This window comes from Leptonotus elevatus, chromosome 1 (assembly GCF_054856555.1).
Source record: "Leptonotus elevatus isolate MCC_2025b chromosome 1, RoL_Lele_1.0, whole genome shotgun sequence".
Lineage (NCBI taxonomy): Eukaryota > Metazoa > Chordata > Actinopteri > Syngnathiformes > Syngnathidae > Leptonotus > Leptonotus elevatus.
The window spans coordinates 42,031,488-42,044,880 of NC_141239.1; the positions used below are offsets into that span (position 1 = coordinate 42,031,488).

General features: G+C 40.6%; 2 protein-coding genes across 4 annotated transcripts in view; one reads left to right on the forward strand and one right to left on the reverse strand.

Annotated features, from left to right (window-relative positions):
* The first annotated feature begins 3,116 nt into the window (after positions 1 to 3,116).
* Positions 3,117 to 10,326, forward strand: tmem98 (transmembrane protein 98). 3 transcript variants are annotated; one of them, XM_086059356.1, is made up of 8 exons: positions 3,117 to 3,248; positions 3,509 to 3,587; positions 5,290 to 5,476; positions 5,552 to 5,683; positions 5,748 to 5,781; positions 5,841 to 5,956; positions 6,022 to 6,081; positions 7,800 to 10,326. In XM_086059356.1, the coding sequence occupies exons 2-8, from the start codon at positions 3,509 to 3,511 to the stop codon at positions 8,002 to 8,004; spliced, it is 813 nt and encodes a 270-aa protein (XP_085915482.1). In that variant the 5' UTR covers positions 3,117 to 3,248; the 3' UTR covers positions 8,005 to 10,326. The 3 variants fall into 3 exon arrangements, with proteins under 3 accessions (XP_085915482.1, XP_085915473.1, XP_085915490.1); XM_086059347.1 differs by having other exon boundaries at positions 3,119 to 3,248; positions 3,505 to 3,587; XM_086059364.1 differs by lacking the exon at positions 3,509 to 3,587 and having other exon boundaries at positions 3,135 to 3,248.
* Positions 9,431 to 13,393, reverse strand: part of svilc (supervillin c) — a 36,455-nt gene continuing 32,492 nt past the window's right edge. The window contains exons 28-32 of the mRNA XM_086059336.1: positions 11,622 to 11,777; positions 11,426 to 11,551; positions 10,953 to 11,065; positions 10,499 to 10,630; positions 9,431 to 9,729 (exon numbers count right to left, since the gene is read on the reverse strand). Of these exons, the coding sequence (XP_085915462.1) occupies positions 9,691 to 9,729; positions 10,499 to 10,630; positions 10,953 to 11,065; positions 11,426 to 11,551; positions 11,622 to 11,777 (566 nt within the window). The 3' untranslated portion in view covers positions 9,431 to 9,690. The remainder of the gene's footprint in view (positions 9,730 to 10,498; positions 10,631 to 10,952; positions 11,066 to 11,425; positions 11,552 to 11,621; positions 11,778 to 13,393) is intronic.

The following is a 13,393-nucleotide window of genomic DNA, read 5'->3' on the forward strand; positions in this document are numbered from 1 at the left end:
AATAGCAATCGCTAGATGTCGGCCACTGCCCCGAACCCCCCTGCCAACGTAATAGGAAATGGTGCATGTTGTTCATTGTACGCACCGTGCCCTAGTGATGGGAAAATGAAGCTTCATGAAGCACTTGTAATATTTTTTTACTCCTCTAGTTGCCACTCTTGGTTGAAAGAGGCAGTGGAAATGTAATCAATTTCCTTTGCACTAGCCTTTATATTTAAACCAAGAGCACCATCTAGGGGAGTCAAAAAATATCACAAGTGCTTCACGAAGCTTCCTTTTCCCATCACTACCGTGCCCCCACCCATTGATGATTATTTTCCAGAGTCGAATTTTATTCACCACCAGGCGTAGCAAGTTTTCTGGGGGAAACCCTGAACCCTAACATGTGCTTGGAAATCTGCTGGTAAGCCCTGAACCCACCTTAGCACCCTAATTTAAAAGCAAAATATAGGCTTTAAAACCTAATTTAAAACCCTAACCCTGGCATCTTTACCAGATGTGCTGCCTCAATAAATACTTCTGTTTGAAATGTGAAAATTTCTCCCCATGAAGGCGTACAGAGCAGGACATGAGTGAGTTAGGGGATGACGAAGACCATTGTAATACACGGCAACATCCCATAATCTCCGAGGAAAGTGACAAAAGAAGACCAGTATTGTGTTCAGCCTTTCTGTGCCAAGAAGAAGAAGAGGATGTAAGAGGATCTAAGCCCCTCCAAAAGACACAACCATGGGAATAAAGAAGCAGCAGAAATATTTGGACCAGAGCCCATTCGAGTCTTTTTTGCTTCTCAAGGACGTTTTGCCATTCTACACCCCCCACCCATGTGCATCATCATCATCATCATCGTTGTCATCATCACGTACACATTCCAAGTTAAAGCGATGGCACATTGCAGCCTCTTTTGAACAGCAAAGATGGCATATATGCATGTTGAGTCATTCACTGGAATCCGACCATTTATGAATATATTTGTCAAGAACATTTTCCAACTTGTAGCTGCGGAAGAGGGTCTCGCCCAGCTTCAAATTGCCACACCCCTCCCTCCCCCCTCCCATCTGAATATTACAATTGCGATAATGTGATTCCTTCCCATGTATATGCATACGCACAGTCACACATAAAAAGCTGAATTGTATTTGACTACATTGCAATCTTGATTTCAATTTGAGTCATTATTCCAAAAAAAAACTAACCCTGTCTCGAAATTCTACTTTTCTAAAGTCCAGCTGTTCTTTGATGTTGGACTGACAGCCGCCTCTGCAGCACTCGGCCCAGCAAATAGTTCAATTACATCTTGATGGCCTCTCGCTCTCACTCTCCGTGTCTCTGAAGCCAGCGCTAACATTTGATGAGCCATCGCACTCTCTGTGTCACCACGTGACTGCTTGTTGAGGAACTCTCCACCTGACCAACGCTCGAAGAAGAAGAAACAATGTACATTATTATGGGATTCATACAAAAGCACACCTGCGCTTACTGGCCTCCTCCCCGACCGAGGTGGCAGACTTCAAGGGAAAAAGCGGTGGATTATCTCTATGCTGGCAGTGTGGCAAACTCACTGTGGGTGCGGATCATTAACTCGATGGCTGCTGCACAATTGCAGCGTATAAACAGTTAAACCGAGGAGGAAGAGAAAAGGGGGTCCCTTTACAGAGGCGCTCTCTGGCACCTTGCAGTCATCTCCGTAAAATAGCAGCACGCCACTGCAAAGTAAACCCACACTAATAAACAGATGAATACGTATTTTGAAAGGCTATTATTTTTGCGAAAATAGATTCCATGCTTGAGTAGACTCTACATCAGAATGTTGCAAGGGGTTAAAAAGTATTCGACACAAAGCACCTTCACATGACGCTCATCAATAATATTACCTCGCATTAGACTTTACGGCGGAGATGGCTTTTTTATACATGACCTGTGATGTCATCATTTGCACAATCTAATTTACTGTATCAACAATAGCAGACAGGCATGTTGTTTGAACTAACGCGCAAAATACACGCGCACTAAACTTTTACTAAACGAGGATACGAGATAACCTACTACTCCTACTACTTTCTGCTGGAGACCAACCGAACTGCATCACGCAGCATCCTGTGCGGATAAAAAGTGGACAATGTAACTTGTCCAGCTTCCAATGCAAGTCAAAAAGAAAACGGCAATGCAAGCTGATGTTGCTGTTAAGTGGGTGCATGGGCTTGTTGACAGCTGTTGAACCAAGATAGCAATAGTATTTAGCATTAGTTTTAGCAAAGCCCTCGGCCACCTGAATGGCTGATGATGTTTGTGCATTTTTTTCTCTCCATTAGAGTCAGAGAAGGAGATGTTGTAAACAAATAAACATGTTAGTTTCATGTTTATCAAAAAATATATATGAGATTTTCAATGCATTTCCATAGCTGTCAATTATACGGGGATTTTCACTATGGCAGGGGTAAGAAGTGTATAGTAAATAAACAAGTTGTTTAAATACTGTAGATATATTTCTCCAACTTCTGATTAAATTGGTGATTGAGTGTAATTTTTTTTCAAGTTTTTCTGTTTGACCCCAAAATTCTTGATTGCGTAAAATCTTTTTTTTATTTTTTATACGCAGTAAATGAACAAGAGATATTGCTCCATTTTCTGATCGGATCGGTTATCAGGTTTTTTTTAAGATCCTCATCGTGTAAAGCCTGCCTAGCATACAACTTAAATAACACAAATTACATCAGGCATAGCCCATGGACAAACAAAATGCGCTCGAGCACCTGACACAAACATTCAAGTGAGTCATTACATAAACTCACCTTTCCACGTTTACACAATAAATCTTTTGGGAATATATTCACTTCTTTTATTTAAATAGCAGTAGCTGTTTTACACTGAAAAAAAAACAAAATGCTTTGAATACCACGCATAATATGTAATATGAATATTAATGTCATTGTGTATCTACTCAAAGTATAACGTACTCACAGAGTTTGATTCCATTGCTGTGGTTTTTGGTTCAAGTGGTCTCCGTGCGCCATCTAACGTTCAGCCTGTGCACGAGCAAAAAAAAGAAGGGAAAAAAAGGTGACTGCTGTGAGCGGGCGCGCGCGTACCAAAACTTTTCATTGGCCGACTCTCCTGAGGCGCGTTCACGTGTCCTCGTTGTCCGGAGAAGTCCGCGACGTCTCCGCCGTCGTCCTGCTGCTGAGCAAGGGGGTGGAACTTTTTCTTTTCTTTTTTTTTTGTTTAGTTGTGGGTGGTGAAATGTTAAGGTAAGTCACATTTCTGTTTTTAGGACTTTTACGCAAAAAACAACTATGTATTTATGATTTTGATTGCAGCGTTTATTGGCTGCCTTTGTCTTTTCCATTATTTTTTAAATGCTCACACCCAATTCAATTGGAGCATTGCATTCGAAAGTGGTGTAGAGAATAAATAGCCTGCCCTGCATACAACCAGAAAATCTTTAATCATTTGCTTTTTGTACTTGAATTTAATTTGCATTATGGGAAATGTTATATGATCAAGATAGATGGTTGCACGAGTGATTGGAATCCAAGCTCCAGCCTTCCTGTGCGGAAAAAAAGTGGCGTCGTCCAACTGTTCTATTTGTGAGTTTTCAATTATTATTATTTTATAATGTGCTTTTTAGTTACCAAAAGAATAAAAGTTGAGTTTTGTACAACGAAAGCTCCGTATGACACGGGCCTCTTAACCCCAAAATAATCAGATTAAAGAATTACAACATTCCTCAGCAGAGTGTGGCGCCATGGTTGCGTAATTATGGTGAAAAGCATGAAAACTCAAATGTTGTGTTGAAGGAAGTCGCCATTTTGTGACAGGATGTCATTTACACTGGCACCAAGTACAGGTGACGATGAAAGCATAGCACAAGATATGGAATGTTGCGTTTTCGTCTGCTTTTTGTGTCTGATGCCACGTGAGGAGGGGACCAGTGATGGCAAAGAGGAACAAGACTGATAAATATGGAATAGGAAATGGAATTTATTGAGACGTTGAGGAAAAGCAAGGAAGAAAAAGTGTGATAATAACCATAGAAGAGGAAATAGAACATACAGTGACAAAAAAAAATCATTAAGACACTGCTATGAAAACAAATGAAAAACAAAACAACAAAAATCATAAGTGAACTTAACGTAGCATATTGGTTCTGTGTTGACTGCATTTTGTGGACATCCTCTAAATTTAACACACCACAAAAGAGTACCGTTAATTAGGGCTAGGGCTATACATACATACATATACTGTATGTGTATATATATAGAGAGAGAGAGAGAGAGAGAGAGAGAGAGAGAGAGAGAGAGAGAGAGAGAGAGAGAGAGAGAGAATAATAATCCAAGAAAAAAAACCTCACAAATTTACGAGAAAAAAAACGTGATTATTTGCAACATTATAAAGTGCGGCAAATTTGCAAGAAAAAAATCAGAAATTTACGAGAAATAAACTTGGATATTTGTGCCATAAAAATTCTCAAATTTGCGAGACACATTCAGAATGGAGGAGGCAGCGCATGTTGAGGTCACATCACAGGCCGCGGTCTTGAGCAGTGCACAGACCTACGAGAAGACACAGAAGACCCATGGCTGCACAATGTAAGTTTAAGTGTACCTGGCTACATTTACACACGGCCAATTTGTGACTTAGGACAAACATCCGAATATGCCACGTGTATTTTTTACAAGTTTCTGAGGTTTTTTTTCTTAAATCTGCAAGTTTATTTCTCTTTAATTTCTGTTTTTTTCTTGCAAATTTTCCACTTTATACTGTAATTCACAAATATTCAATTTTTTTCCTCATAAATTTGTGGATTTTTTCTCTGTATATTTACCACGACCCCCCCCCCCCAAAAAAAAGTATATATACGTGGCCCTAATACGCTGTCGTAGTTAACAACCCTGCCAAATTAGAATACATTTTTATAAATGGCCCTATTTATAAAATGAGTCTTCAAAATTGTGAAAATTCAAGCTCTAGTATCCGCTCTCATGGTATGGGTCATGGCAGGGGTTTTTTCACACTGCGAAGAGGTGCTCAAAAGGCAGCGCGAAGTCCCAGTACACACGTCAAACATTAAAAAAAAAAAAGAAGCTTTCCTTACCTGCTTCTAAGTCGTGCGCACACTCATGGAGAACAATGAGGCACTCTAAAGCGCACAGCTCACCAATTATCTTCATATTGGTCATGTCCAAATTCACACAGCAGTTGCTTTTTCTTTGGCTTTTTAAAAATTATTATTTTTCAAGCTACTTGCGATAGCATAGAAGAATTTTTTTTTTCTTTTTCCCCCCACAGATGAAGTCCCGTCCTTAATCTTGGTTCTGGGAGCAGTCGCCGTCCCGGTCGTTGCCATGGAGACGGTGGTGATCGTGGCCATCGGGGTGCTGGCCACCATCTTCCTGGCGTCTTTGGCCGCCCTGGTGGTAGTGTGCCGCCACCGCTACTGCCACCCGCACCATCTGCTGTACCACTTTGATTCCAAGTGGGCGTCTGGACCATTCATTAGGTACACCCGGCTTACAAACAAAAGATTGATGCGCACTTCCTGTTCCATCAGGCCCACGCTGGACCTGATCGGCGCCATGGAGACGCAAAGCGAGCTGTCCGAGCTGGAGCTGGATGACGTGGTCATCACCAACCCGCACATTGAGGCCATCCTGGAGAACGAGGACTGGATCGAGGATGCTTCGTATGTTTTTAGTATCGGCGTCCATCACCCTGGACTGGTCACATGATGTCTTTCCTTTTTACAGCGGATTGGTCTCTCACTGCATCGCTATCCTGAAGGTAACGGAAGACACATTTCTTGAGTGACTGATGGACACTGACGCCGTTCTTCTTTGTAGATCTGCCACACTTTGACGGAGAAGCTGGTCGCCCTGACGATGGGCTCGGGGGCCAAAGTCAAAGCGCCGGCCAGTCTGGGCGACATCATCATTGTGGCAAAGCGCATCAGCCCCAGGTGATGTTTGTTTACCACTTAGTCATGCCACTAGCACGCTAACCGTTTTTGTTTATTTTCAACAGGGTGGACGATGTGGTACGATCCATGTACCCGCCTTTGGACCCCATCTTGCTGGATGCCAGGTGATAATATGAATAGAACTTTTGACTTTTTCGTCTCGCCACCACAAAATGGTACCAGCGAAAGTAAAGAGGTATGTGATAACCACAGAGCTGGAAATTGAGAGAACAACTTGTCGAGCAGTTGATGATAACTGGCTGCTAAAAGAAGAACAAAAAACATGGCTGACAACAGCACTGCGGCGGTCGTCATTGTCTAGCTGCACAGTTTGAAGTTGAAATGGTTTGAATTTAAAGTATTCTAATGGAATTTTAGTATGAAATGTGGAATTCTGAAAAATTGAGAATAATTGGAATGTGAAAAACAGACCACAAAATGTCATGAATGAGCTGAACATTTAAAAAATTGGGATCAGTTGAGAAAATGAGTCATGCTTACTTTCTTGTAATACATACAATATTGTTGAATTATTTTAAACAAGTGACAACTATTCCCCGTTATTTGCGGTACTTCCCCTACTTAGTATTCTTTTTCCCCCCCAATCCCTTTTTTTGGTGCTGATTTATACTGTATACTGGTCCACTGTATATTTAGCCCGCTCCTCTTTCAAAATATTTTTATATTACAATCATAAATGGTTCAGACAATGGATGGATCAATATTTTTATCCCATTTTATTGTCTTAAAGGAAAGAAAAATGGTGACCACCGTGCACGGTGGGGTGGCATCCTAGCGCCCTCGATTGATAAACTGCCACCAACTGAAATGTGATAAGAGTTTTGTAGACATCTTGAATGATCTGAAACGTTGAAATTGTTTACATCTGTTGAGGAACGTGGAAAGAAGAAGGTACATTTGTAAAATTGCAATGCATTTGTGTTATTATTAGTGCTGTCAAAGATAAAGCGTTAACTAATTAATGAATCACAAAAAATTATGACATTAATCATGTATTAACGGATATTAATCACACCATTAATCTTGACAGCGGATGGTTACTTTAAAGGTAGCACAGGTTGTGTTTGAGCAATAAACATAACTACTTGCATTAAAGTATAGCATTTAACAAATGTTTGCATATTGCGGTATTTTTTATTTTTTTATTATGCAAGTAATTAACTGGTTAGAAAAAGAGGAGGATGAGCGTGTGCAATGGATACATTTTTTTGTAGACATTCTCATAACATTAAATGTCAAAAAAATAAATACGTAACAGGTGCTCTTTAAATTTGGCGGGCAAACAATGTTGATAAAAATGCCTTTTTAATTAAGTGATTAATCGTGATGAATCAAAAAGAAAATATTTGATTAATCTGATTTAAAAATTAATTGTTTGACAGCTCCAGTTATTGGAATGGAAAAATGTGGATTACTGACAAAAAAACAAAAACAAGGGAACATTAGGAATGTAAAAAATAGTTCTGTATATGTTGTGAATAAGCTGAAAGTTGGAATGGTTTAAATTAGGTGAGAAATGTGTAAGAAAATGGAACGTGTAAAATGTCTCCCAATCATTTCGGTATTTTGTCAAAGTAATTGTGAGATATTGAACACCATGCATTGAAATTTGAAATGATCTCACAAATGAACTGATCAGTTTGAAGATAGAAATGGTTTGAATAGAGAAGTGTGGAAGGATAAATGTGGAAGTTAAAAACTCAGCATTTGGATTGTAAAAAGCCTTCAGGTGTGACAGTAAAGAAACGAGACTGTCACACATTTTTATTGTACCTTTGAGTGAAAAACAAAATCATTTTAGACATTTTTCCCACCACCGCAGGGCGACTGCTCTTCTCCTGTCCGTCAGCCACCTGGTCCTGGTCACCCGCAACGCCTGCCACATGTCAGGCAGTCTGGACTGGATCGACCAATCGCTGCACGCGGCCGAGGATCACATGGTGGTGCTAAGGGAGGCGGCCCTGGCCTCCGAGCCGGAGCGCGGCATCCTCAACGGGGCCGACGGCCAGAGGGAGCATGCCATCTAGACCCCGCCGGATTTTGGATTTTGGACTTTGAACGCAGCACCAGCACATCAGGCTTCAAACCTTCAAAACTCGCTTCAAATCTCAAAGCGTGGCTTGACTTTGAAACGCAATCCTTTGCTTGAAACCCTGACTTCTAATCTTGTCTAGAAAATCTCATTTAAATTCAAAAACACATTTTTTGAAACCCTCATTTGAAACCCTAATCCTGTCTTGAAACCCTAATTTATAACCCTAACTTTCGCTTCAAATCCTATTCTGGCTTTGAAATCCTAATTTGAAACCGTAACCCTGACGACAAACCCCCCCCACTAACCTTTACTTCCAATGCAAATCCTGTCTTGAAACCCTAACCCTGCTTGAAATTAATTCAAGACAGGAGTAAGATTTTTAAATTAGGGGTTCACATTGGGGCTGGGATTTGAAGAAAAGTTAGGGTTTCAAAACAGGATTAGAGCTTGAAGCAAAGGTTAGGGTTACAGTTGAAACCCTAACTATGTCTGCAAACCCTGGTTTGAAGCCCTAGCTTTTGTTTTAAAACTCTAATCTTGATTGAAATTAGAGTACGAAAGCAATAGGAATTCAAATGAGGAATTTTCACATCTAGGTTTGAAGCAATGGTTAGTTAGGGGTTCAAGCCATGTTGTTTCGAGATGAAATTATCGAGATATGAAACCCTAAACCTTTCTTGATGATAAAATGATCTTTATTTGGAATCATAACCCTTTCTTAAGCCCCTAATAGGACAGCCTATCCACTGCTTAAAACCCAAATAAACGCCACATTTGAAATACTAACCCTGTCTTGAACCACTCATTTGAAACCCTAAACTTGGCTTGAAACCCTACTTTGAACCCCATTGAGGCTCCCAGCATTCTTTGATGTTTGACTGCCAACCAGAACACTGCCTTTGTCAACGTGAACGATTCAAAGCAAAAGTCGATGAGTATCGATCGTTTTGTCCACTTTCTCAACAAATGAAGTCAAAATCCCAAATCCATGGAAGACTTCTCTCACAGCGGTGGTCTGAAATCCACTCTCTCGCACAGAGGATTAGTCAGATAATCCATGCTGAGAAAAATATCAGCCCATGAAATGGCTGCTACTAAGTGGACCGGCAGACATTTTGTGAGCGTCAATGTGATATTTCAAGAAACAAAGACATAATGATAAGGATATGGGCAAAACTATTGGGACACACCCCAATTCTTTGAAGGCAGAATGTGTCTTAATACTTTTGTCATTTTCCCAAGCACTTGCGATGGAATATTTTGTAGAAAATTTAAGAAAACAAACACACCATACATGATCCTCACATCCCTTGTTGGAAATAAGACTATCATTCGCTCTGCCCCAAAATGGCTGCCCACTGATGGCAACATTGTGTTGGTCGTGTGTGACGATCAAGAATGAAGTCGAACACGAGATGTGCCCTTGATGTCTTTTCTACGGTTTATTAGATGATCTTTTCTAAGCACTCGAGCACCACATACAGTCGTTGATCACGTATATATATATATATATAAAGTTCCTCTCATATATTCTACCTGTGATTTGTACAGATAAAATGGTTGTTTCACTGTGTTGTTGAAAAAGTACATAAATAATGTTGAGCTACACTTTTTTCTTTTACCATGGGATGCGTCCGTTTGGCAAACAAGTCCTTCAGTTTGGCTTCAAGTCAGCATGTTAGCAGTTCGAGTCCTCTCCTTTCATCTCTGAAGTTGTCTGAAAGGCAATCACATGAAAAAAAATGTATGTATAAGTTAACTTGTGCAAACTTAACACATTATGAAGTACAATGTCTCCTTTCTAGTCATAATATGCAAGCTATTTAGGGGTGGAGCCTATCCTGCAGTTATTTGCTAGGAAAACAAAAATGCCTTTTCTTTGTTTTTGTGCTGTTTCTGAAACACCCAAAGATGGTGCCAAAGTCTTGTCAAATACAAAAATAGTTATTTGGCACCAGCTTTTGGGATTCATTTTTTACCTTCTTGAGTGTTATGTTACTCTTGATTTTTATTTTTTGCAGTAGGGCTTGGTCCCGACTCTACATTGTCTATGTTTATCTATAAATTAGCCAAAAATCATCACCTTCAAATTTTGAAAACAAATACTTTTTTTTGCCAAATAAAGGAAAGATGATGAAATGATGACAAAGGTTTCAATCAACCAACCTTGCAATTTAACCAACTGCTTTTATCCACTTGTGCAATGGAATGTGTGCATTTCTAGTTGAACCAGAATTCTCCTACTCATGTAAAGTTGTTCAATTGCAGTTGACCTTGGTGAGATTGCAACATGTGAATAAATGGACAATATGTTTTTGATGTTCAACTTCTTGCACCCTGCGTTACACAAATCCATTAAATTGCGAGAGACTGTGTCGCTGATTACGCAAGGTGGATTTTGCGGAATCACTGCATGTACCAGGATAATGCTGTCAATGCATTTTTTATTCAACTCAACTGCTTGAAAAGATTCCTGAGGGCTCTACCTGGAAGTCGTGGTCCGACAGGTGGCCTTCCGGACCTCGCGGGTCCATTTTGTCAGGTAAGGGACTTTGTTTTGATCTTGATCTTGTCTTGACGAGCTGGGCCAGGGCGTCCTGCACCAAGGTCAGCTTGCCCTGCGAATACACTCTTTTTAAATAAATATGTAAGCTTATTTGAACACGCAAAAACTATTTGCAGGGGAGGATGACAAATGTATCAAAAATACTAATTTATTACATCCAATGTGATACTTTTCCATACTTGCGTAAGAACCCTGACCTCAGAGCATTGATTGGATAAGTCTGGTCGGCATTTGTGCATCAAGATGAAGAATTAACATCAATCAATAAGTCATTTGGCGCCATGCAGGTGAATGAACATTTGATCCGTATCTCCGTGCACACATTTGGTCCGTGTGTCACATGATAATGTCGCCATTAGGACTGTAGAGCAGACCTGTGCGAGGGCTGCCTGCTTCCTCTCCCAGCGAGGGAACACGTTAGTGAAGGTCAAAGGCTCGGAGCCCTCGAAGATGAGGTAGGCGTGTGGCGGCCGTCTCGGGTTGACTTCTGAGAGAGAGAGAGAGAGAGAGAGAGAGAGAGAGAGACAGAGAGACAGAGAGAGACAGACAGACAGACAGAGAGAGAGAGAGAGACAGAGATAGAGACAGACAGACAAACAGAAGAGAGAGAGAGACAGAAAGAGATAGAGAGACAGACAGACAGAGAGCGAGAGAGACCGAGAGAGACAGTTTGAGAAACAGACAGAGAGAGAGATAGAGACAGACGGACAAACAGAGAGAGAGAGACAGGTAGACAGAGACAGACAGACAGACAGACAGACAAAGAGACAGACAGACAGACAGACAGAAAGGCAGAGAGACAGGTACATTTAGTTCCATTTCAACCCCTTCTTTTGCATCAGTTTACCTTTGCAGTATTGCAGGGTGGTCTCCATGGCGCACTTCCTCTCGTCGTACCAGCGGTCTGCTTCATCCTCCACTGTGCTGTGCTGCCACAGGTACACTTCAAAGCGGTTGTCAAGCAGGAACAGGGCTGAGGAAGGGAGTGTTGGAGTCACGCGGCATTGACACAAAGCGATCCAAGGTGCAGATTGGGCTCTCACCAGGCGGTGGCACGGCATACAGGTCTTCCTGGGTGAAAGGCATGGCGGCCACGAGGCCCGGCAGCCGCAACGGACTGTGCAGCTCCTTGGCCCGGAAGCTGCCGGAGGAGGCGCTCAGGTGGAAGAGGCGGGGTGTGAAGTTATATTTACCTGGATCTGGTGGACAGCAAAAGTTTGGGCTTTGTGAAACATGACACTAAAAATGTGCTAATCCAATAATGGTTTACATCAAGACTGATTTACTGAAGGAATAAAACAGTCACGTAATAAATGAATGATGTAATAATATGGTAATGGTGGGACTTAAATAATGATGTAATAATATACAGTGTACCATGCCCATGCTTACAACACACAATCTTGTATCTCAATCATTATTTTTCATTGAAAAGAATGGAAATGCCACAAATCCTTTCCAGAGTTCTCCAAAAGAAAAAAATGGTTATGATGTGTATGCATAAAAATATGGCCTGAACTTTATAAAAACATACAATATCAGAATAATATTGAACAATTTTGTTAAATAATGATACGGAAACATAACCCTAAACTTATGGTGATGTAATAACTTAAAGGGGGGGTTTGCAGCTGCTAGCACGATTTGAACTTCGCCCCCAAACAATTCCCTCACCCCCCGCATATGACCAAAGCTATATCACTCATTGATGTGAATGTGTGTGAAACGTAGGGATGGACGAGTACTGATACCAGGTATCGGCATCGGGCCGATATCTGGCTTTATTTCGGCACTTGAGTTTAGAAGAATAGAAAATTGCCATTAATTTCATGTAATTGTAAGGAAAATGCTATATTGGGATATATAGGACAAATGATCTGTCATTGTTAATTGGGGGAAATTTTATATATCTTCACCCTCTCAAAATAAGTGCCATTTTTTTTGCAACAGCTAATAGGGGTCCTCGTGCCAGTATTTACAGAAGTAGTCACGGTAGTTACAACGGTGCGATAATCTCCACTGTGGTTCGTAGCACTGTTTGTTTTTCTTTGCTGCCATTGGCACTGTTGTCTTTCTTTGGGCCCATGGCGAAGAAAATTGTCGAGGAAAAATCCAAATGCATTCGCGAGTAAGGAGCACCTCCGGGAGTATTCACGATCTGACTGGAGATGAGCAGTGCATCGTCTCATTTACCCCAACGAGAGCAGTCGGCATTGCTCGGCTTCGCTCGCCTTCACTCGGCTACCCGTTTTCAAGGTACGTTCGGCTTAGCTTGCTTTGCTTGGGTGTTCGGACTCCGAAAATGAGTTCAAACTCTGAGGCATTTTTTACTCAGATTTTTTGGTTGAAGTCCGATTTGTTTGAGTTCCGAGACGTTTAAACTCCGAGGTTCCAATGTATATGAACTCATTCACTGCCATTGACGGCTATAGACGTCAAAAATTCATTTGAACTATTCCTATTAGTTTAAAAAAAAATTCACTTTTGTTAACAAGAGTTTGAAAACCTAGAAGAAAATTATTGTACATTTAGAACAGATATAAAATTTGTGATTAATCGTGAGTTAACTATTGAAGTCATGCAATTAATTACAATTACAATTTTTCATCGCTCGACTAATTTTTAATAATCTTTGATTTAAAAAAAATAAAAAATAAAATAAAATAAAAACATTTTTTTTAAATGTCTAGGTTTTCAGACTCTTGTTAATAACAAAAGTGGAAAAATAAAGTTAAATTCATAGAAATAGTTCAAATGAATTTTTGACGTTTATAGCCGTCAATGGCAGTGAATGAGTTAATGGGGATACGGAAAG